Genomic DNA, 23421 nt, shown 5'->3' with positions numbered 1-23421 from the left:
AGACGCGCGTACCGCACAGGCGCCCTTTCCCGGGGAGCTGGCGCCGGGGCGGCTCAGGCGGCGGGGCGGGCGCGGCGCGCGGCGCTTCCGCCTGACCCCGCCGGCGGCGGGCGGAATTCCCGTGGCCGCTTCCGAGGGAAGCGCCGCCCCTCGCGCATGGCGGCGCCCGGGTGTCCCTGAGCGGGGGAAGGGGAGTGGCGGCCGCCCAGGGCTGTGGTGGGCCCAGCTCCCCATGGCGCTGAGCAGCCGCCTGCTGCTGGCGGCCGGCGGGCTCCGTGCAGCGGGTAAGCCCAGGGCTCGCCGTGCCCGCCTTTCCCGGCGGCGGCTCCGCGGCCGCCGTGCTCCCGGCGCCATCCGGCGGCCGGGTGTCTTGGCGGTGCTGCTGTGCCAAGGATGAAGGGTTTATATCTTGTTATTTGGTAGCGCTGTCTCTCGTTCCGTGTGTACTTCGCTTTCAGTGTTTTGTAAAGCTTTGGTCCTAGGGATCTCCTAGTCACACGTGAGTTTATATTTTATATACGAGCTTAGAAACGTGTAAGTTTATAACTGCTAGTGTACTTGCAGTTCAGCTCATAAACTGGGGAAGCAGGTTAATGTCTTGTCATTCATGTGTTAAGTGCTTAAAACATAAAAGCAAGATCATTTTGCCCTGCTGACTTCTATAAGCTGTGTCATTCTGTACTGTATCCATTCTACTGTCTGCACTACGTGTTTTTTTTTAAACTTCGGTGTTTTTTTAATCTGCTCTCCCCGCCAAGGTCTTCGTTTTGCATCAACTACAGCCAGTCTAAAAACTGAGACTGAAGTGGACACAAGTGAAAATGAGGTTGTTGCCCCAAACTTTACTAACAGAAATCCTCGGAACTTGGAGCAGATGGCCCTGGCTAGGAAGGAGCGTGGCTGGAAGACAACGTGGCCAAAACGTGAGTTCTGGCACAGGTGAGTCAGGCAGTTACTACCAGAAATGAAGACTCCAAAGAAGAAACAAAACAACAAAAAAACCCCAAGAAACCCTCATAAACAATGTGAATTTTGGGTTGCTGAATCAGTTTAGTGTTTGTCAATCAGCAGGCATCTTCTGTATTCAGAGAAGAGCAGACTAGTAGCACATGAAAGCATGTGGTCAAATTTTTTCCATCTATTGTTAAGGCAACAGTAATGTTGCCTAAGCAACAGCTTTTTAACTGGGGATTCTCTCACTCCTGTGCTTACCATGCTTCATGGTTTTATTTGAGGCAGCATAATAGTCTGTTTGGAGTTGTTTTATGTTCGTGGGTTTTGTTTTAATTTAGGTGTTCTCTGGGAAATAAGTTTATTTTAAGCTGGCATTTCAAAGTCCTTATTTTTTTCTTGTGGGGAGAGCCCCATCCAGTTTGTTCATAGCAGGAAAGCTGACACTGTCTCAGTGCAATAAGAAATAATTGCTCCTAATAAATATTCTACTATTTTGTATGGAGGCTGACAGGGTACTTTCTGACCACTTGCCTATCTCAACAAGTTGTTACTTGCTGTGTCAGCTCAAGCTTTTAAGGAACTGCATAGTGACCCTAAAGTTCCATTTCTGTTGGAGCAGTTCCCCTCATATATATCTGTTCCACACTGTGCAGGTGTACAGTGCTTGGAGTGGGTGCTGGTCTGAGGCAACGTAGGACTGTGACCCTGAGTAACTGATGAAAACTTGCTCTTGTAATTTCGGTCTTCTGAGCTAGTAATAGTTCTGTGAGTCGACACAGGCGGGCAGCTGGAACAGCCACAGAACTGTGGCTGAAATGCAAAGAGTAGACTTATTCCATTGCCTTGCTAACTGGAGGATCTCAAAGCAACACCCAGGCGGAGGAAACACGCAGACCTAGTCTGTGCAGGTGGTGAGCCTGCTGTTGGCACCCATTTATTAAGGGCATTTAGGTTTACCATCATGCTATGGTGTCCCCTGTGCTTTTTATGATCTCTGAGCTTTGATCTTCTGTCTGTCAAAACAGAGCTCAAGCACATCCATGAGAGAGGCTTCAAGGCTCTTGAAACACCTATGGTATCTCTACAGAGATTCTACTTCTCAAAACAGAGGATTAGCAGTAGTCATAATCCATAACAATGTTATTCTCCAGGCCTTGGCATTCCCAGCTGCAAGGTCACTTAAACAAATCCTCCTCACCGTTCTTCCGCTTTGAACCCTTTCCTCCCAACATGAGTCCTATTTTGTGTCTTAATAAGCAAAAATATTAATATAATAATACATTCAATTTTATTTCATAAAGGGAGTAGTTTAAGCATTTGACTATGTTCTCTGGGAAAGACATTACAATCATCTGTTACTTCTTTCTTGCACTCAGATTACGGCTTGAGCGGACACAGCATTACGTAGAAGCCTTTGTCGAGCGCTCCAACGGGGAAGTTGTGGTATCTGCCTCTACCCGAGAATGGGCCATAAAGAGACACTTGTACAGTCCCAAGGGAGTAGCCGCATGCAAAAACCTTGGCCGTGTAATGGCACAGCGCTGTTTGGAAGCAGGAATCAACTTTGTGAACTTTAAAGCCATTATCCCCTGGGAGCACCATTGTGACTCGGCAAGTACCCATCTCCTTATTCCTTTGGCCCCTTTTTCCTTTTTGGGCATTAGTTTTACGTTAATATTACTTCTCTTCATCATTAATTTTAGTCCCTCCTTTCAACACTCAGAAAGGGCAGCTTTGACAAGCTGCAGTTCCTGGTATTATGCTTCCATGAGGCTGTTAACCTCTACCCCTCCATATAACATGTCCCCACTGATATCAAAGTGCTGCTGGCTTTTTGTTTTGGTTTCTTTAATAATTTATTTATTTATTTTATTTGTCTATCTTTTAAACAAGATTCAGGAATTTGAGAAAGCTATGGAAGAAGGTGGTGTCATTCTGCATGAGCCACGAAGAATCCACCAGTAAAATGAAGACTGTTGGGAAGACTTTTCAAGGAACAAGGATCACTTCTTGGGTTTGTGTACTGGCAGAGGGAAGGTCCAGAGCTGGGAAAAGTTGGAATGTGTCCTCTTATAATAAAATATTTTCTAATGGATAGAAGTGTGTCATATTCTTTATTCTAAAATGATCAACATCTTTAATCTAGAATAAACTTACCATAGTTCAGCTTGACAGAATTTATTAATAATTCAACGTTTTAAAAATATATTTTATTTTTAATATTTGGTTTTGTTTATTCCAGCCTGAACTCTGGGAGTGCTTTGATATTTGATCCCTGTACACTGCCAGTCTAACCTAGCAAAGTGTAGTCATTACGTGAATGTATACAACGTGATAAAATAATGCACAAATCTTGGTGAAAGGACTGAACTCCCCCAACTCATCTTTGCACTTTTCTTGCAATCCTGAGATTCTAACTGCTTAACCACACGGATGGGTCGAGGAGGGAAGCTGTACAAATGCATGCTGTAAGGAATAAGAAGCTCCATTCTCCCGTCGTGTGTCTGCCTGCTGCTTGGCACAGGCTGGTGCTGTCAGCGTCCCTGCCTGATGGCTCGGCAGAGTACGACCAGGCTGTGAAATCCCCACAGTAAAGTGTGTTGGAAGCCCTCTGACAGGCAAGTTCAGGGCGGCCAGCCTGGTGAGTGCACCTCCTGTACGTGCGTCCCGGTGCTGTACTCGTGTTTGGGGCAGGAGAAGGGAACGCCAAGGGTGTGTGCCGATCTTTAGCAGCGTGCGGCTGAGCTCGGCCCACTTCTGGCGTCTGTACGAAATCCTCACTGTTCGACTGACATAATGAAAAAAACCCACTTTTTACCTAGTTATTGGTTCATAATAATAACAACTGTCAGATAGTGACGGCCTCTGTGCGACCTGCATTTCCGGCAGACACGCAGTAGGAGCTGCCCCTGCGCTCCCCGTGAGCGCGGGCTGTGGCGGGCGCCTTCTCAGCCTCTCCAATTTCCAGCCTAAACCTCCCCGTCCTTTGTTCCCGCCGCTCGGGTGACTCTCGAAGCTCCCGCGGCGCTGCCTTTCCCATCCCTTACTGCGGATCGGGCCCGCCCCGCGGGGCAGCGCCGGGCACGCAGGCGCGCCGGGCCGGGCCGGGCCTCGGGAGGGCGGCGATGGAGGTGGGCGCGGAGGGCTTTGCCCGGCACCTGCCGCGCCTCAGGCGCCTCATCCTCCGCGCCGCCTTCGTGGGTGAGCGTCCGGGGCGTCTCGTACGGCCCCAGTGCTGCCCTCGGCCCATGCCCGACGTAGGGTCCCGGGCACTGAGGGGTACTGCAGCCGATAATGGCGCTGCTGCGCCCAGAACAGCGAGCGCTGAGGCGCGGGGATTCAAACAGGCAGCCGAGGCTGGAAAGGGAGCCCCGGCTGCGGTGCTGGCCTCGGCTCGGCGTGCTGGGGGCCGGGGGTGTTAAGGGTTCGGGGTGGGGGCACGAACACTGCACAGGGTGAGGCAGGCCCCTCTGAGGGCGTGGGGAAGGTGTCCCTGCCTCAGGAACGAGGCGGCTGGAGGTGTAAGCCCCGCTGCTCTTGAGCCTGCTTCCTGTGCTTTGACAAAGATTACGGTGAAGAGAAGCGTTTGAGAGCCGCCGTCCTGGTGCTGGTGAAGCGCATGCCTCAAATTTCAGATTCTTTTGTGTTCTTTCCACCTCAACAGCCCTTGATATGGAGTTTACTGGTTTGCATTCTCTACAAAACAACGAGCCCAGGTAAAGGTGTTGGACTTGAAGTGTGAGGGAGACTTGTTGCTCTAGCCCTGTGAGAACAACCTGTGCGTAGCAACCCTTCATGTGTCCACTCTCCCCAATTCTGGTTTTGTTCCTAGCCTGTTTGACTCCCCTGCGGAGCGGTATGTGAAGGCCAGGCAGAGTGTTCAGCGCTTCACTCTTGCTCAGCTTGGTAAGTGCTGCTCTGACATGGAAAGTGATCTCCCGAGGTCGTACAGGTAACTGGCCTTTTGCTAACAGGTCGTCATGCAGGTGACTCTGGCCTTAATTCACTCATTTGAGAGACATCTGCTTGTTGGGGTTTTTTTTTCCCCTCTGATGTTTATCAGCTTTTTAATAAATCATATAAAGTCAGGTGGGCTATATAGTTTTTACTGGTCTAAAGTTGACCATATTTAAAGGTCAGTTATAAATACAAGGCTTTTAAATCAGAGGATGTGAGCAAGAAGCATATGACGGCAGTTCCTGTTCAAAGCTGTCTCATTTGATACGGTGCGTTATGAGTAAGGGGACTCTGAGGATAATGAAGGCTGCTATTTTTGTTATTCCTAAAATAACAAATCAGCATGAGAAAGGGCCTGTGGAGGAGGGCTATTGACAGTTAAGAAAGGAGTCAAGAAGCTGGCTCGAAAAAAGTTTGAAATATTGTTCAAAGTCTTGGGGTATGTAAGGTCTTAATGTGCCTTTTAGGGATTAGCAGAAGAAAAAAGAACCTGAGAAGTAAAACCCATGTTTCAGTCCTCTGTGGTGCCTAGCTTGTTCCAAACCTTACTGTGGTATAGTTGAATCTGCATACTCATTTGTGTATGCACAGTCAAATACTCATCTGTGTATGCACAGTCAAAGACTCATCACCATCTCACCTCTTGCCCACTGCTCAGTCTGTTTGTTATTTAATTCAGATTTGACTCCATTTCCCACATAGCAGTGAAAGGTTGTCCCCTTCAGCTCTCAGGAATCCAGGGAGTGGCCTGGCAGTTGCTGCAAGGATTGGCACAGTGAATTCGTGAATGGAAAACATGTATTTCTTGAAGGATTCCCCACATCCCCTATCTAATTTGCATGCTATCTGTAGACATACAGCTAAACGTTGCCATCTCAATAGAGGTTTCTTTCTTTTAGGGCTGGCAATATTCTCAGCAGAAAATTCAAACAAGTAAGTAAAAAAGTAGTTTTTATGTTGCAATGAGGATAGTGCACTAGAGATTTTTTCCGTAATTCCCTTTGGGTGGAGTTATGTCTTGTAATTATCTTCTAGAGATATTTATTCTTTTCATTTTAGGTATGTGGTGCATTCGTACAACTTTTTTCTCTTTCCCTCAACACTGGGAATAAGGGATGTCGAATTTACCCTCTCTGCATCTAGTATTCAGTTCCTGTCTCATTATGGCTTTGACTACAACAAGGTATGTAATCTGCTAGAAATGCAGAACAGAGGAAATCCGTGCAACTGCAGAAGAAATGATTAGTATCCCTAAATGTTATGTTTCTGGGGTAAATAGAAGCATCCTAAAGTATGGACGCATCATGCAGTTGATTATGAACTGGGGTAGTGAGTGCTGAACACTGAAGGCAATAACGACATCCTCGGCAGTCTCAGACAGGCAGCCTTCCTCAAAAAAACCCCAAAAACCTGTCTCTGGTGAGCTAAGGATTTACTAAACACTGGGGGTGTCTTTATTTTCCATGAAGGTTCAGAAGTATCTGTTTACCAGCATCCTATGTTGCCACATTTCCCGTAAAATAGAGACTTTGTCATCCTGTAAGAGTACTGTTTTGCAAGGAGGTGTCTGAGTTCTTGACTCTTGGAAGCATCTTATTAAAGGAAAGGTGAAAGAAGAGCAAAAAAATTTATTACAGTTGACAGATATCCTTTTCTTTCCTCCATACCTGTTGTATTGCTTACAGTTTGTTTGTCCTGACTAACCTGCCAATTCTCTAATGTGCTGTGAGAAAATCCAGGGGAATGTAACCAAGCTGGCATTTCCTCTCCCCTCAGTTTCTCAAAGATGGAATCCCATACATGAATGAGGTACAGGAGAAGATCCTTAGGCAGCACCTCTTAGCAGGTACCTGGAAAGTCTGCAGGTGAGCACTTCTCAGAGATGTGCCTCCTCAGTACTGAGTTCATGGCTCAGCTTCACTCAGATCACTTTTCATAGAAATACTGAAACCTGCTGGTCTGAACACCTCGCTGCCCGCTGTTCCAGCATGCTGTGGTGTCTGAAGGAAGATTGAGATCGCAGGATGTTATGTGAAGATTTGGGTGCATGTTGGGAAATGATGCTTTTGCATTCCTATAGCAAGGCACAAGGCTTTGCCTGTAAAGAGCATTTCTCACATTGCCTCTTTCCCCTCATCCAGTGCTAATAATGCAAACAGGGATGTCCTGAAGAAAGCTATTGATGAAGTGACCTCTTGGATAGCTGCAGCAAAAGAAGAGGATACTATGATTCTGCAGGATCTGAATGGTATGAAATAGTGCCTGTCTTGGACACCTGTGGGCTCTGAGTGGCTTCATCATTTCTTGTGAACTTCTGGGGCTATAACTGTCCTTTCTTCTGTTAAATTGCTCTACTGAGAGGGAAAGCACCAGTGCCCATCCTGCCTTTACAACTCTTTACCCCAGTTTATACTTGGGCTCTGCTTTTCTGCTCTGTTGGGGTGGTGGGTCTTTCTGAAGTAGAAGTGGATGTTTGGATGCTTCGAGCATGCTTTGTGATAATTGACTTCCATTTTGTGCTTCTTCTGAGCAGCAACTGGGGAATTTGTAGTTACTCTGAATCAGGATAAGGTTTTACATGTTTTAAATCCTGGGTGATCTGGCTTTTTGTTGATTTTCTTCCTCTCCTTTCAGAGCTTAGTCCCTGTCATGTGGAGCAACAGGGAGCCTCATGGAGACACATACATGCCAGTGGGAATTAACAGGCTACTTACCCCTTGTGTTAGGTTTTGGGAGCACTGTAGCAGAGCTGAGGAACTTCTGTGCTGGCTTGAAGAACAGGGAATTTTTGCAGGGAATAATTTGTAGGTTTATTCACAGAACCCACAGCTTAATCTTCTAGGTCAGGGAATAAAATATGGAAAAGATTAGGAAAACCAGAGTATTCAAGGCTTTGTCTGTTGACTTTTTTTGCAGAGTATGCAATAGGAGGGGTGGAGATTGTGCTGTGCTTTTTATCTGCTTTGTCAGCTAGATATGATACCGATGTTTTAATAGAGTCTGGCACTGGTGAGCACCTGTGATAAGAAAGACGTTTATTTAAGTAAGCAAGAAGACTGATTCAGGTGTCTCTTTTAATGCTATGCAGAAGAGGATAGGGTTAATTCCTTATCAGCTGTGGGGGAAAATGCATTGGTACCCTTTGTGTGCTTGGCTTCTGGGTCTGTTGCTCTGAAACTGTCCAAAACAGAGAGCATCTTTTTCAGTGTAGTAGCCTTCTTCCCTCTTCAGTTAGTCTTTTCCTTTCCTCCGTGTCCTTACAAAAGCTCATTTGCCTGAAATTTTCACTGTGATTTTTGGTTTTTGGCAGTTTTTTTGTTTATTTCTGTGGGTTTGTGGTTGTTGTTTTGGGTTTTTTATGTGTGTGTGTGTGTGTCTGTATTTTTTGTTTGTTTTGTTTCTGTCATTGTGTACAGTAATGTACCAGGACCATATGTTGAAGACTATTTTGTATACGTTGGGGGAGAAGCACATGGTCAGTCTGTCTCTCTAGAGGAATGATGTGTGTTCCTTAATGGGCTTGTCTGCACCTCTGAAGCTCTTACTGCCTTTTCTTTTTCTTCTTTTTTTTTTCTTTGTTTTTTTTTTTTTTTCTTGTGTCATAGGCTATCATATGCTTGAAGTTCAGCTGGTTCTGAGGCAGGCTCTTGAAAATGTTTGGACAGAGCCTCTTGGAGACAAGAAGGTGAGATGGAAATGTGGACGTTTTGAAAAGAGGATTTCTCTCTGGATAGATAGGGTGAAGGAGGAGGTGGAAACAATGACAAAGGAAATGTTGATTGTGTGATCCTAAGAAAAGGGATACAGAAAACTGAGCAGCTCTGGTTTCTGTTTGTCCTGTAGCCCCAAAATCCCTTTAAATGGAAGTGCTTGTCCTTGGAGCTCTTCTGGAGGCATCCTGTCTGTGTCTTCAGACTTAATATAAAAGTCCCTCCTTCAATACCTCCACAAGAGTGTACAGTTTTAGCCTTTTTTGTGGTTTTCTTTTGTTGACTTTTGCCACAGAGTTGCTTTGGAGACTTTTACTCTGTGTTATTTGCTGTTTTGCTATTCACTACTGGTATTTTACATTTGGTGCAATATTTTCTGTATTAAAACTATGGCTGTGAACATCTCAAACATGGTTATGAGTATGATACCAATCAGTTTCTTAGATTTAGCTTACAGAAATATTTTTTTTCGCATTAGTCCTACTTTGGTCTGATAGCCAGTGTCCTTGGAATGTTATATTTACCCAGCCTTCTCATCTGAAGCATTGACTTTGGGGACTCAGCTTCTGATTGCTGTTTCTTTCTGGGTTTTTGGTACCATGAACTTTACAATATTGGTATGAAGTTAAATTGAATTAGGTTCATTAATTAGGTGCTCAAAAAACCATGATACCTTCCTTTGGTAGGAATCATCCTTTTAAGTAGAGAAGCACAATTAACACTCACTTTGAGCAGGCCTGTTTAGCTACTGGAGCACTGATCTCCATATGGAAGTGAGACAGTCCCAAAGTCCCAAGGGATGCAGTTTTTCTGTCCTTGAGTGCCTTGAAGCTGAACTTGACCTCAGCATTACTGAACCCCAGTAAGCAATGTACATACAACTAACATGGGAGGCTGAGATCGTCACTGACTCTTCTTTCCAGGTAATGGTGAAAAAAGTGAGTCCAAAGCATCGTCAGCTTCTGGAGAACTCTTCTTATGACCACTGTCAGAAAAAGCTCATTCTCCTGTCTGCCCGGGGCTTCACCAACCTCTTCCATATACTTGTTAAAGCCAAGAAGGTAAAATGCCTTAACCCTACTCTAATTTTGATGTGTTAAATGCAATATTAAAAATCCTGGTGTTAAAGTTTGAGTCACCATCTAAGAAAGCTGAGCAGATTCTTGCCTTTTGGGCAAGATGTGCTTTTCAGCATGTGACAGACCATTTTATTGGAGCACGTGGATTGCTGGTCTTTGTGTGGAAATTCTTACGTTCTGTATGCAGCTTATCAAATGGATTTTAGAGCAGCATGTGTAGCGAAGACCATCCCTGCCTTAGTGAGTGAGCATATAAATGTGATGGCTGGAATCCTGTTCAGCTGAACTGAGAATCTGCTTAGCCCTTTAGGTCCACTGGAAATGGAATGCTGCTGAGACAATACCCTCTCACAAAGTCCACAAGTCTCATTTCCTGCAGGCTGTAGTCCTGTGAGCCTTGCAGCCTGAATGACTCCTGTGCGAGCGTGTGTGGATGTCGTGTGCTGGAGGAAAGGGTTACAGCTGTTGAGTGTGCCTGTGTTGTTTATCTCTGAGCTCTCTTCAGAAATGTGCTCCAATGGGCTGCTATGTTTATATTCCTCCCGTAGCCCCTGGTGGGACACAACATGCTCATGGACCTTATGCATCTTCACGACAAGTTCTACAGGCCTCTCCCAGGTACTGCTGTGTGTAGCTGCTGTCCTGGGCTGCTGCCTTTGCACTGGGGGTGGAGCAAGAGGTGCAGTGGCCATTTGCCACCACAGACACCTGCAGGGCTTAGCAAGCAGCAGGGCTGGTTGCCTCTTCTGAATTCTAAATGCTGGAGGGGGCATCGTTGCCTGCTGTCACTTCTCTTTCCTATTACTTTGTGATTCCATTGGATTTTCCCCAGTGTCCTGATGCCTTTCTCCACATGTGCTTTGCTTTCAGAGAGCTATGAGGAGTTTAAAAGGAACATTCACACCCTGTTTCCCATCATCATAGACACCAAGACTGTAACAAAGTCTGTGCAGAAGGTGAGATGCACAATTTTTTTTGTTTGGAGTTCAAACTTGTGTTTCACCCAAGAGAAAGAAGATATCTTTCCTCAGTGCCCTGTGATGCTAACAGAACTGCAACCGTTTCTCAGTGTTACCTTGAGAAGTTCTAATTTTAGATCTCATTTAACAAATTGCCGATGCAAGTCATTGAATTCACCATAAGGTCTGTCGTGGTTGGTTTTCTAATACAGTCTTTTTTATAGAAATGTCTGTTTCCTCGAGTATCCAGTCTTTCAGAGGCATATGCAGTTTTGTGCAGGTAAGCAGTGGCCAGTAGAGCTTTCAGCAATCCCTGTGTCTTCTTTGGAAAGATAATTTCACATTCAGCCGTTTCCCATGTTCATACTTTCCCTCCTCCAAATGTTTTTCAATTGGATCCTTGTCTTTATAAATTTAAGAGCAAAGGATTTGCACATCTTTCTTATAAAGGAATTGTGTAGTAAATTATTTGTTCTGAGTCACTTCTTGCACTGAATCACCATTTTATTGGTCACAAATTTGGTTTGCATATAGCTGTACACACAACTTGAGAAATATTTTGCTTATGTCATGTTCTGAAATGAGTAAGATTCAGCTCTTGGTGAAAATACATCCTAATTTCAAATGCCTGTCCTAAGAGAGGGCTGCACTGAGCCCAAAGCCGTAACCAAAGACAATGTTCAAATGGAGCACATGAGTAGATGTTGTGTCTCATGAGCTTGGTCATGATGTGGTAGGAGACTTATTTCACACTTCTTTTGTGAATTAGTTTTTTCCACGTCAATTTTGCTAAGGAAAGGAAAATTTTGCCTGTTCCCCATTACCTCCTAGTCCCAAGAAGAAGATGAAAAATTATTATTTTTTTTAAAAACAGTACTGGGATTCTGAGGGTTTGTTTGTTAGCAATTTCAGACTGCATATTCTGCTTGATCATTCTTTCTTTTATTTCAGTCATTCCAGTGGTATCTGTTTATCCTCTAGGGTTCACCATTCAAATAGAACCATCTAGTCAACCTCTTCCCCTGCAGTTTTGCTCGCTTTTTTTTTTTTTTTTTTTGGGTATGCAATTAGAACAGATTTGCTGCTTACAAGTTTTGAGTGAGAGAAGAGACTAAGGAAGTATTTAGGGGTTAATTTTCAGGAAGAAAACTGGTAGATATTACTCAACTAAGTATTTTGGCCTTTTCCTAGAGGCCTACCAAAGTTCATTTTAAAGTCTCCAGTAGCTTTTTCTGAAGTGACAGGTCACTAGACAACAGTAACTTTTCTCTAACATGCTGAGGAAAGATAAAAATCTCACACATCCACTTGTCTTCAGCAGCAACCTAAATCCCAAAGGTCCACCGTGCCCTGTTATAGCTCTTGCAAGTGGCTGCTCAAGATACGGTATGTTCTTAAGCAAATCTTCACAGTCGGATAGATCAAAAGAGGTTTGTTGTACTCCATGAATGACCACATGTAGAGCATGAGGGAATGCCAGTGGATCAGCTGAATTTGCCCAGAGTTGCTGATACACATTTTTGTCCAGACCCAAAGCCTGGACTCCTAAGACGTGTATTTTGCACATCCCTGGTAGCTGCTGAGGGTAGTGCAGGGCAGGTTTGCCTCATGCTGCTGGTACAGACACCATTTACACTACGCTGGGCTGATCTGAATCTGACTTGTGCTGTGAAGAGTCAGGAGCCCTTGGAAAGGGCAAGGGGAGGTGGGAAACAGCTGTCTTAGAAGGGAAAGTAAAAGGAGCTAACGGCAAAGCAGCAGGAGTTTGGTGGCTGGTGTGCAGGGTTAGTGATGCCTATGCAGGAGGTTGTGTCCAGGACATGGTGTGATACTGGCTGTGAGGCAGGTGTTTTCTGGCTTCTCCTGGCAGCATCGTGTCCTGCAGCACAGGGCCTCCTGTGTTTTGAAATGGTCCCCATGCCATCAATAACATAGATGACACAGTTTGTTTTAGACTTTCATGAAAGTTAAAATTTTTTAATGTGCAACCTGCTGAGCTTTTCAGACATTCATGTAACTGCTGCTTCTTTTTTGGTGCTGTTTTAAAATGCATGTTAGAAGAACAGACTTTTTAATGAGTGTAAAGTTTTCAGGGTGAGGAAGGAAACAGAGCTGAGGGGAGGGGGAAAAGAACCTTATGAATTAGGATTCTGCAGTGTAGTAGTTTTCACAGCATGCTGGATGTGTTTACTTCTTACTGATTTTGTTGGACACTTACAGCTGAGAAGAAATGTCCTCATGAGGCAGGCTATGATGCATTTCTCTGTGGTTCAGGTAAAGTGCTTCTTAAAAACTCCTCAGTTGGGATTTGACAGTCTTTTCCTTCTCTTTAGATCTATTTGATGCTAAGAAATATTTGTTTATATACAGTCTGTTGCTGTTAGTAACTTAGCTGCACTTCAATGCATTTTTGCTTTCTATGTATTTTGCTGTGTTTCTCTAGGTTTTTTTTAATGCTACCTCATTATTCCTTTCTCTAGTTCTTCTGATGTCAGCTCATTTGCTACTGTGCAGATCCACAGAGTGAGTAATGCTTAAGTGTTGACTGAAAATTGCACTACATGGGATGTTTTCCTATGGAAAAGAGTCCTCCGTTTGCTCTGGCTGACTTTTTGTTTCACAGGCTGGCCTTCCTTTTGGACAAAAGAAAGTGTCATTGGAAATGTCATGTTGTAATTAGATTTTTATTTTATAAATCTGAAAGTAGTAGCTTTATGTCAAAGCTGACATTTTAAAAATGAAATCAGGGCCATGTGATCAGGGCTGAGAGGTTGGGAAATGACACTGTGACTTCTTTATTCTTGAACAAGCTCTCTCAAGTTCAGTTCACTTGGGTAAGGGTCAAATAATTTTCCATTAGTTTCCATTTTTGAAATCTCTGTGAATCAGTGCCTTCAGTTAAATTCTCTTTTCTTGTAGCTTTTTGTCTTCTGTAGGAAGATACTAAGATCTGAAATATCTGTTCTGTCACAAATTGAAGAGCTTGACACTATGTAGCAGTGCAGCACTGGAGAAGCAAAACTTTGTTCTCTTTTGTTTTCTGATTCAGTGATGCAGTGGAGGCTGATCCTTCTTTCTCGCAGTATCTCACCGTGTTAGCTGAGCATGTGAACAAAGTGAATTTCATCCGAGGTGGTGTTTCAAGCATTGTGCGTATGAATTGCAGGTCTGTGACCTGTTTGTGGGGTGCATAGGTCAGTAGCCTACTTGATAGCTTCCTTGGAGGAGAGGAATCCACTGGTGCTGGGGCCCACCTTGGCAGAAATTGTCCTCATACAAGTGATGCAGTGGACCTTTTAAAATGGCCAGTGAGCTGAATTTCTGCTTTGCAAAATGTATTCATGATGTTATTCTGTAAGGTGGCATTAGCCAGTTTACATTGCTGTTTCTCAGGTAGTTTTTCTCCTAGGTAGGCATGACAGTTTGCTTTTATGATGATATTAAATGAATCTTGGGGCAAAAAAACCCCAACTTTTACACCAACGGCATTATTATACTGTCATTTATTTGTCATGTTCTGCATATTTTCTGATTATATTAATAATGCCTCTGTAGTATTTCCAAATTCAGGTATGTCTCAATATTGTACATTTTCCAGAATTTGTCTGGGGAAGATGCTCCTTGCCGTCATCCCCCTGCCTTGGTTGTTCATGTCCGAGGCTGGCCAGGGCTGACCGAGGGACAGATTTACCAAGAGTTTAAAGCCCGCTGTCGCTTTGATGTCAGACGGCTTTCAAAGAACCAGTTTGTTCTGCTCTCCCAGAAATACAAGCAGTAAGTGATCAGAAAGTCTTAATTTTCAGTCCTTTCTTCCTCTGATCCAGACCTTTGTCCCTAGCTCTCTTTGCAATGACAGCTCTTGGATAGAAATTCCTGTCCTGAGCTGTGGCGTGCTGTAAGCAGCCTTCGGGCTGAGCTCAAGCTGTGCTTTCATTGCAGCGTCAGGCTCGTCCTGCGGGACTACAGGCACCACCCTCACCTGCAGGTCTCCATCTATCGCCACTGGAGGCACTCGCCGAGTGTGAACTGCCTGCTGCAGTGAGTTGCAGGAGCACGGGAATGGGGTAGGGGGAAGCATTCCTTTCAGGTCCGAGGCCCTGGCACAGCAGCAGCCTGCCACGTGTTAGCAGTGTGTTCCTGCCAGCCCCTCGGAGAAACAGGGGACTCAGAAGCAGGTTTGCTTGCCGACAGCTGGGTGGCTGCTTGTGAGCTTTCAGCCCTGGGTGACTGGACTTTAGTCTCACTCATGATTAACCCAGGAATGTTACCCTTTGGATAGCACAAAACTATGTTTGTGCTGTCACAGCAGAGAAGTGGTAATCTTGTGAGCTGTAGCACCAGCACTAATAAGCTTGGTGAGATGGAGGCAGAGTCTCAGGTGTGGGATGGATGTGGGGTTTTTCTTCCTACAGCTGAGCTGAAAGCTTGGTAGTGGAAGAGAATTCTAGATTCAAAGTGCACCCCTCTTTTGAGGTGGTGCCTGATGTTCATGGAAGGTGAATTTCTGCCTTGACATGGTTTGGAAAGGAATCTAAGTGCTTAATAAACACAAAATTAAGCTGTAAATATAAGTAGCCTAACAGCATTTTATTATTCTTGACTCTTAGAATCTCTGGTGTTGTGGCACTGTGGTCTCTGTTGGCCTTTGTGCTCGGAGGAGCTCATAGCTGTTGACTCTAAAGGACTGCTGTAGAGATGAGATGTGAAGAACACTGATCTTATTTCTTGTGTTTGTCTGTTTTGTTTTGTTTCATTCAATAAAATATGAGAAAAAATTGAACAAAAAAAAACCCCAAAGCCATGATTACTGTTTGAATTGTTTTCTTGGAAATGTGTATTTTAAAGGGGGTGTGTTGGTTTGCAATTTGTGGTATTCTGTAATCTGCTCAAAACACCATCTCCTGAAGGGGGAGATGATTGTTTCAATGTCTAATTTACTTTGGTCCTGTATAGGTTCTTCACAGCTATTCAGACCCTCAGTTTGTTCCCAGTGGCAGTACTGCATAAAACACATTTCTGATAAAGTTCGGGAAGTTATGAAATGAAAGATGCTGTTTTTAGTTTCAGTTGTAAAGCAGGGAAATGTCACTACCAAATGAAAATGGGCAGAGTTGATGGAGAAACCACTCTTGTGGCTCATGACAGATTCTGGGGTGAGTAATAAATGATTTGCAGTGCTGTCAGTGTAGTATCATGCACTGGTATTTTCAGTGGCAGTGTAATTGAAGTTTGACACAGATAAGTGGAATTTATCAGGTTCTAATTTGTGGAGTATGCAGAGATCAGGTGAGTCAGCACACATTTCTGTTTGCTTCTAGAGCAGAGCATGTGAGCAGTCCTTTATCCAAAATAGCGTGAGACATGCTTTGTGCATCAGTTTCTCTTGATATACCAGGAATGTTTGTCAATCCAGGGAATTTGGTCTTCTGAGATTTTTTCTTATTAATCTCTTCTCTTCTTAAAAATAACTTGTTGATCCAGGGTTTCCATATAATGATTCCTAGATGTCATTAGTCAGACTTAATTGGATGGGGCCCATGCTCACCTAAAAGGCAGGATCTGCCTTTAATTGACTGTAAGGTGGGAGTTGCTGCAGGGGGCCTTAAGGCAGCAGCACAGCTTAGCGGTGTGCCGGAGGATCACGTGCTCTCTGCTGCTGAGGGCCTGCTGCTCTTGAGGAGAGAAGGGCAGCGCATCTTCAGATGTGGTTCTTGAGTTCTGCACAGCTTGTGGTTTACAGCTCTTGCCTCATAAACAAGCTCCTACAAGACAAGTAACTGACTTCTTGATGACCTCTTTACAACTCTTCAGTGATGGGGTTCTGTGTCACAGTGCTCCTTCAAGTACCAGTGTGTCTCCCTGCTTATTCTGTAATGTTAGTTTGCCTTCTAGCATCATTAGACATCCCCCTTGTGTCAAGGAGGGCACAGGCTCTTTATGTTGTGTAGGTTTAGGAAGATTTTCTCTGGGATGTGTTTTCACATAAGAACATTTCTTGGCTTATGATCTGGGAAACATAATACTCTTGTTCTCTGGGGTCTGGATTCAGCTAGGCATTTAAATGTGGGGAGACAAAGCCACCCTTGCATCTAATCTTTACAGTCTGGGGATCATGAAGATACAGGTGCTGTTGCGTGTAGAAGCTCAGCAGTTTCCAAGGGAGCATGCACTTTGAAGTAACAAAGAAATTGTTCTGTCTAAATTTTGTTCCTCCCATTTTCTTCTCAGAGTGTGTAGTGGTTTAGATTTGCTAATTGCGTTTTTCCTGGCTTTAAAGCCCTGGCTTTACATCTTAAGGTGGTGTTTACAAGTTGATCTCATTTCTCAATGGTTAAAACCGCCGCCAATTCTCAGAAATGACCGATAATTGGTCAGGAGAAAAGACTCCAATCAGCCTCCAGCAGCTTCAACTTCCTTAGCTCCCAAAGCTATTAAAGTAAAAGTAAAGTCACCCCATGACAGAGTGGCACACAAATAATGACTCAGTTCCCTGCAGTGTTGTTCTCTCTCGTTTCACCCTCTAGAGAAGAACACTTCCCTATGAACAAAAGTAGAGATCCTCTCACCCTTTTTGGAGAAATAGTCTATGGGTCTGACCATGTGTTTTCCATTTCCAAGAGTCAAACACACCTCATGTAGCAATGTGGTATAGTGAATCAAGAGACTTGATTTTCCTGCTTTAGAGATGGGAGAAGAAAGTGACAATTGCTGTAGAACTACTAGATATTCCTAGTATAAATCAGTTAAGTTTATGTGCAGAGTAAAAACATGAAGAGATCAGAGTGAGTTGACTATGTTCTGATCTTCCAAGGAAAGACTTCAGAGAAACAAGTTGCCTTCTCTGATAATCAAGGGTCACTCGCTGCTTAGAGCCTCTTAAAGAGCTTATTGAAATGTACTGGCAGTCAGTTCCGATGAAATGTGTTAGCTGGGGTCTAGTCAAACAAATCACAGCAGAGACATTTGCCCTGGGAACAGAGCTACAAGTTTTTCTGACCAGCTGTTCATCAAGACACAATCTTCCTGAACATGTCAGTCTGGCCATTCCAACCTCAGCCATTGCTTTTGCTCCACACTAGGGGATTCTTACTAATTGGACTTGGATGTATCCAAAGTATTTCAGGTTATGCCTGTTCCTGCCTGTCTCCTGAAAGGAATAGGAGACAGTTTAGAATCCTGTGAGGCCAATTCATGGTGGTGCAACCTTACTTGTAACTCTGGCCCTGAAGAGATGCATGTCAGAGCTTCTGAGTTGCTCTGAGGGCTGGCAGTTCAGAAAATCAAACCTTTCTCCTTTAGACAGTAGTAAAACCACAGCAGAGTCCCTAGCAGCAGTTACAGCACACCTGCTTCTTAGCACTGTGAGAAATTTGTGCTTTAGCTGAAAGGCTTGAAAGGATAATTCCAACCCTCAATTAAAAAAATGTTAAAATTAAAGTTGTGAAGGTGTACGCTAAAAATGTAGCGCTGCAAATGGAACACTGCAGATCAAAAGATATTTATTTACAAGAACAATTTGATTTTTGATATATTGACATTTTTTAATGTGTTTAAGATTAAACATGTAGGTTTTGATGGAACATCTCTTCTTCAATGAGAAGGCATGGAAGAGGCAGAACTATCTCTGAATAGTCCTCTGTTCTGCTGCTGCTCATGGCTTCAGTGGTAATAGGCCAGATTCCTGCTGGCACTGGAGGACAGGAGAGCAGGATTTACCTCTCTGAAAAGATACATTTTTCATGTAAAAGAAAATTTTGTATAGTTCTTGTCCCTAAAGGACACAAAATTATTCACACGAATGTCTCGCAGTGTTAGAACAGGAAAAGGCCACTTTATTCTCTGACTCCAGTATTTATAAGTTCTCAACAGTGACCAGGGATTGGACAATCAAATTGTCACCTTCCCAAGCACACTGGTCATGAGAAACATCCATCAAAAGATGTTTCTTAGAAGGAATGGGATAAACAACCCATGCATGTAGAACTTTCATGGGAAAGTAACTAAAACTGTGAAAACATTATCAGAAGGCTTTAAGTCTCAGGGCGACAACTTCTATGCTTTCAAATGGTGTGAATCAACAGTTCTTCTTCACAATATGTTTTCATTCAAAAGACATCATGGCAGAAAACCTTGGAACGGTGAAGTTGCAGATGTCTTGCTGGATGAATGAAGTGCAACAGCCTGGTGCCAAGTGCCAGCAGTGCTCAGCCCCTTGGCAGGAGGTTCTTTCACAAGAGAATGGCTTTGGCTGGGTTGCAGCACCACAGCTGGGTCAGAACTTTGTGTGCTGATGAAGTGACTGACAAAGTTTCCATATGCCTTAGACATGGGAAGATCCTGCTGTGCAACTGCTCTGTTAACACATTTTTGTGGTGTTCTTTTATATGCAGCAGCAAATCTGATTTTTATTTTCTGGTTTTTATCTCCCTTTTTCCCATGGCTTTTCCCAACAGCCCCTCTCCACTGGTTGCTGTAGTCTCCAGCACTGGAGAATCCCCCAGGAAGGCTGAGTGAAGGGGTAGTGCATGAAATGCCATGAGTGTATTTCATTCAACAACCCTTATGCTTAAGGAAGAGGGGGCGATTGTAGCCAGTCTGACACAAGGGAGCCTTGGAAGGAGAGTATTGCATCAGGCCAGTGCCATCTGAAAGGCATCTCTGTAAAGGCTGTACAGACCAGCAATGCTGGGGAGAGCCCAGGTCTCTGATCCCTTGGTTTGCTGGAGATGTGGCACAGCTGACTCCTGTGCTGGCTGTCCTGCAGAGCTGTTGCCATACATCCCGAGGAGTGCTGGTGGAGAGCGACCCACACGACTGTGTGTCAGTGCTGTGTTAGAAAAACTGTGGCTGAGCAGCGGGGAGGGAAGCAGGACCTGAGCCCCCAGAGACAGGTGGAGCTAACGGCACAGAAGGTGGCAAAGGATTGCTGTGATGCACAGACTGGAAGGAGAACTTATGTGGGCAGAAGCCATGAAAAGATTTTTTTCCAGAGGCCCCTGAGGAGCTGTGAGTTTGTTGCAAGGCAGGAGGCCATGAAAAGTGGAGAAGAGTTGTAGTAGTCAGCATGCATGGAGGATGAGGGAGAGTTTCTGCCTAATGTCTCACCTCATGCTTTCTCTTGCTGAAGAAACTACCTAGTTCAAGCTTGTGGTTTTAACTAGTTTTAACAAAACCAGTGCTTCAGTATTATGGGATTGCCTTTGGGCTTCCCTTCTGGGAAGGATCTTGGAACAGTCCCATCTCTGAGGGGTACCTGGGCTGGAGTTGCTCCCTTTTAAGCACAGACAGTATGCAGAAACACTGCCACCTGACATTCAGACTGATGCCCTGCAGCTTGGGCAGGGGGATGAGACTCATATCCTCAGAGAAAGTGGATTCAAATCCCATCAGCATGCTAACAAGTAGGTGAGTAGTTGAATCCTCTTGGACTTTCTCCCCAGCCAAATGAGCATATAAACAGACAGATGTTTCACCTAAGGTAAGATGAAGATGGGGCTCCTGCACTACTTCCTCCCCGTGCAGGACAGCCTAGGACCCTCTCCAGACACATACTGGCACTCATTCTCCTGTTTCTGGAGATGGCTATGTCAATCCATTGATCTTCCTCAGCCAAGTTTTAAAAGAAAATGGCAACAGCAAGTGTGTTGGCAAAGAGCCTCCTGTCAGTGATGTAAGTTAGGCTGGCTTTTAAAATACCTGTGTGATGGAAATCTGTGAAAGGTAATAGCTGCTATGCAGGGGAAACACATCCAGTTAAAAAGGAAAATAAAAAAGAGTGGTATTTAGAACTTAAAGACATCTTATTAAACATCACCTAGGTGCACACAAATTAAGGAAATTTGTTCTAAGTACTTCTAAGTTTGAACCTGGTCCACCCATGAACACTCCTGGAGTTTACCTGTGTTTATAAGTGGTGGAAGAGTAATCTGCAATCCTCATTTTGAATTTTGAAGAAATACAAACCATTTTACTTGCCCCATGAAACTTGGCACTAGTGTTTGGACAGATCTGTCACATGTTCTGACCTAGCTTGAAAAGTTGCTGCTAGAAATTCCTGCTTTGCCTCCAGCTTTCGGTTAACAACGGTACAGCTGTCTTAATTCCTCACCCTTTAACAAGATGCTTGCTCGTAAGAGCAGCCAGCCTAATCAAAACAGGCAGAGTTCACTCTGGAACTCATCTGTCCTGTGCATGAAACATGTACAATTGACTTTGTTGTTCCTACATAAATGTGAGGATTTGAAAACCCACAGGCTCCCACAGCTGCCTGCAGTGCTCAAAATTTGCCCCCTCCCCTGGGATGCAGGACAGAAGCAGCTTGATGTAATTGTTCCACAGGGCCACTGGGTCATGGGAAGCAGTGCCACAGGAGACATGCTGGGCTCCTGGGCCTCCCTTGGGGTCCTGCAGCCTCCAGAAGCTGGGCAGTCTCCAGGGGCTGGACTGGGTCTGGCTGCTCGGTGAGGGGTGTCTGGGGGCTCTCTGCAGCCAGAGGCACCCCTGTGAGGGGGCATACTCTTGCTCCATGGCTTGCATTGATCAATGTCCTAAACGTGCCGTAACTTAACACAAGAGTAGTGCACGGTGATGGGGGAGCAGAACTGCAACCAGAGCTCTTCCCAGGTCCACAGGCACCTGGCACCATCTTTAGACTCCCAAGTACTTGTACGTCTGGCAGACACCTCTGAGTCTACATCCGCTTCCTGCTGAACTTACCCTCCTTTTCCTGCGTGCTTCCAGTGGTGTCACTGCTGAAGGAGGCACCTGAAGGAACAAGCAGTGCCTGTCACCAGCTGCTGCCTCATGGTGGGCTCGAATTGAGCAGGAGGCAGGGCTGTGGCTTCACGAAGCACCGCCCCATCCCCTTGCTGCAGGCAGTTCCCAAGGAAGATGTGCTTGCCTGTCAGCCGTTTCTATGAGTATTTGTGCTAGAGTTCCTGGCACACATGCTGGGATTAACAGCCCCATTGCTCGTAGGGCAAGAGGACCCTGACCCTGAGATTGGCTCAGCTGGTGACAGCATGGTACTGATAACATGTAGGCTGTGGGTTCAGTGTCTGTATGGGGTATCTGCTTGAGAGTGGGACTCAGTGATCCCTGTGGGTCCCTTCCAACTCAGAATATTCTGTGAATCTGTGAACCCTGGTCCCCCTTTTCTTCCAGTTTTGGCCCCCACCACATCCCTGGAGCAGCAAGCACAGGAGAGAGATGGACTTTGTCCTTAACAGGGAAGAAGACTTGGAGAAAAAGTTGGATTTGGAGAGAATGGGCAGGAATAGGTGATGGGGAGCTGGAGGTGATATGAAAGGGTTTGCTGATGATGATCTGCAGGGGGAAAACAGTCTTTAGACAGGAGATTTTGGAACTTCAGCCACACAGGAGTTTTTCCTTGCTGAAGGTTACCACTTCTCTCAGGGTTTTGCACATTCACCCTCTAATTTGCCACATTCACCACAAATCCCACCAGAGTCAGGCAAGGGGGCTGGAGCAGCTGACACGGACCCAGCAACCTTCAGTAAGGGTCAGTGTTTCTTTCCTGCTGCTCTCCTCCCACACCTCTGAAGTTTAGAGATGAACACAACTTCCTCTGTAAGTATGGATTTCCCCTGACACCAACATTTTTCTACTGTGGGGATGGCACTGGCTTTGTGTTCACAAGGTCTTATTGTCAGGCAGGTCTCCTGGGAAGCTGAATACAACCATGGTTGTACTACTCTGCACCCAGCTCACCACAGGCACAGGAACCAGCCCAGACTGCTCTGTGCTGGAGCTGGCTTCTCTGCCCATTTCAGTCTGCTCAGCTGGCTTGTTCATACTCTGTGTGGAAATTTCCCTTGAATCACTCTGGCAGGGATCCTGTGTGATTCTAATTTTTCTAGGGACAGGCTGCCTACCTGGTAGGGTGGATTGAGCATTCCTTCCTTCGCTCCTTATTCCTGCAATACCCAAGCATCCTGTTCTGTAGCTACTTGTGGTCTATTTTTTGAGATGTGAAATGCTGTATCTTATTAAAGTTTAGAAGATTTAGTGGGTTTTGGTGTTTTTCCAAGGAATCCCAAATTCACCAACAAATGGAGTTTTCACCACAAAAACTGGGACTAGTAAAGTAAAGTTTACCTTTTTTCCCCTCAAAAACTTCTTTCCTTTGCCAATGGCAAAATGCTTGATTTTGTCACACTGCGAATCTGACACTACCACCTGCCACTGGTTTCACCTCCCCCTCAAATCCACTTGTGCTGAAGACTGTGGCTCTTCTTGGGTAATATGTATCAATTTGCTGTCTTTATAGTCCTCAAAAATCTGAAAAACTCATCCACCTGCAGAGTGCATCCCTTCAGGAGGGTGTAACTGAACTTCTGGGTTTCCAGCTCATCCTGGCTCCCCCTATCCCATCCATTAAAGCTTTCTGCAGGGCTCTCTGAATGGTTTCTCCAGCTATCTTCTTTCATTCCCTGACACAGGAGGCCAGGGGTTTTGCACTGCTGGTGGTGACACTGAATGAAGCAGAAATGTACACGAGCCTGAGTGCCAGCAATGCAGGAAGCCTTTGTTTCACAGTGGTTGTGAGTCCGACTGCACAGCAAGGATGAGGAATGTCATGGCACTGACCACCATGGCAAAGTCAAGCCTCGTTTGGAGGCCTCTTTTAGACAGCGATGAACAAGATCAAACTGGGGAGAACTATGAGTGGTTAAAAATGAGATAATTAATGACTGAAGATAATTATTGCATTGTTGCTCCCAGAGCCCTTAGCAAGTAGTT

The 23421-nt window shown here is 44.9% G+C and overlaps 2 protein-coding genes across 3 annotated transcripts; both read left to right on the top strand.

Annotated features, from left to right (window-relative positions):
• Positions 1 to 125: 125 nt before the first annotated feature.
• MRPL18 (mitochondrial ribosomal protein L18) lies at positions 126 to 3054 on the top strand. Its single transcript, XM_058834363.1, has 4 exons — positions 126 to 284; positions 759 to 939; positions 2331 to 2565; positions 2848 to 3054. Exons 1-4 carry the CDS (start codon positions 233 to 235, stop codon positions 2917 to 2919), a joined length of 540 nt encoding a protein of 179 aa, XP_058690346.1. The 5' UTR covers positions 126 to 232; the 3' UTR covers positions 2920 to 3054.
• A 974-nt stretch (positions 3055 to 4028) lies between these two features.
• PNLDC1 (PARN like ribonuclease domain containing exonuclease 1) lies at positions 4029 to 15453 on the top strand. 2 transcript variants are annotated; one of them, XM_058836776.1, is made up of 19 exons: positions 4029 to 4155; positions 4619 to 4670; positions 4787 to 4860; positions 5811 to 5844; positions 5971 to 6094; positions 6688 to 6776; positions 7053 to 7159; positions 8517 to 8596; positions 9545 to 9682; positions 10249 to 10318; positions 10571 to 10656; positions 10884 to 10939; positions 11981 to 12045; positions 12880 to 12933; positions 13140 to 13182; positions 13709 to 13808; positions 14258 to 14433; positions 14599 to 14697; positions 15267 to 15453. In XM_058836776.1, exons 1-19 carry the CDS (start codon positions 4080 to 4082, stop codon positions 15331 to 15333), a joined length of 1590 nt encoding a protein of 529 aa, XP_058692759.1. In that variant the 5' UTR covers positions 4029 to 4079; the 3' UTR covers positions 15334 to 15453. The 2 variants fall into 2 exon arrangements, with proteins under 2 accessions (XP_058692759.1, XP_058692758.1); XM_058836775.1 differs by having other exon boundaries at positions 11978 to 12045.
• Positions 15454 to 23421: the final 7968 nt, after the last annotated feature.

This window comes from Poecile atricapillus, chromosome 3, assembly GCF_030490865.1.
Source record: "Poecile atricapillus isolate bPoeAtr1 chromosome 3, bPoeAtr1.hap1, whole genome shotgun sequence".
Classification (NCBI taxonomy): domain Eukaryota; kingdom Metazoa; phylum Chordata; class Aves; order Passeriformes; family Paridae; genus Poecile; species Poecile atricapillus.
This window is presented reverse-complemented; position numbering and strand designations above follow the sequence as displayed.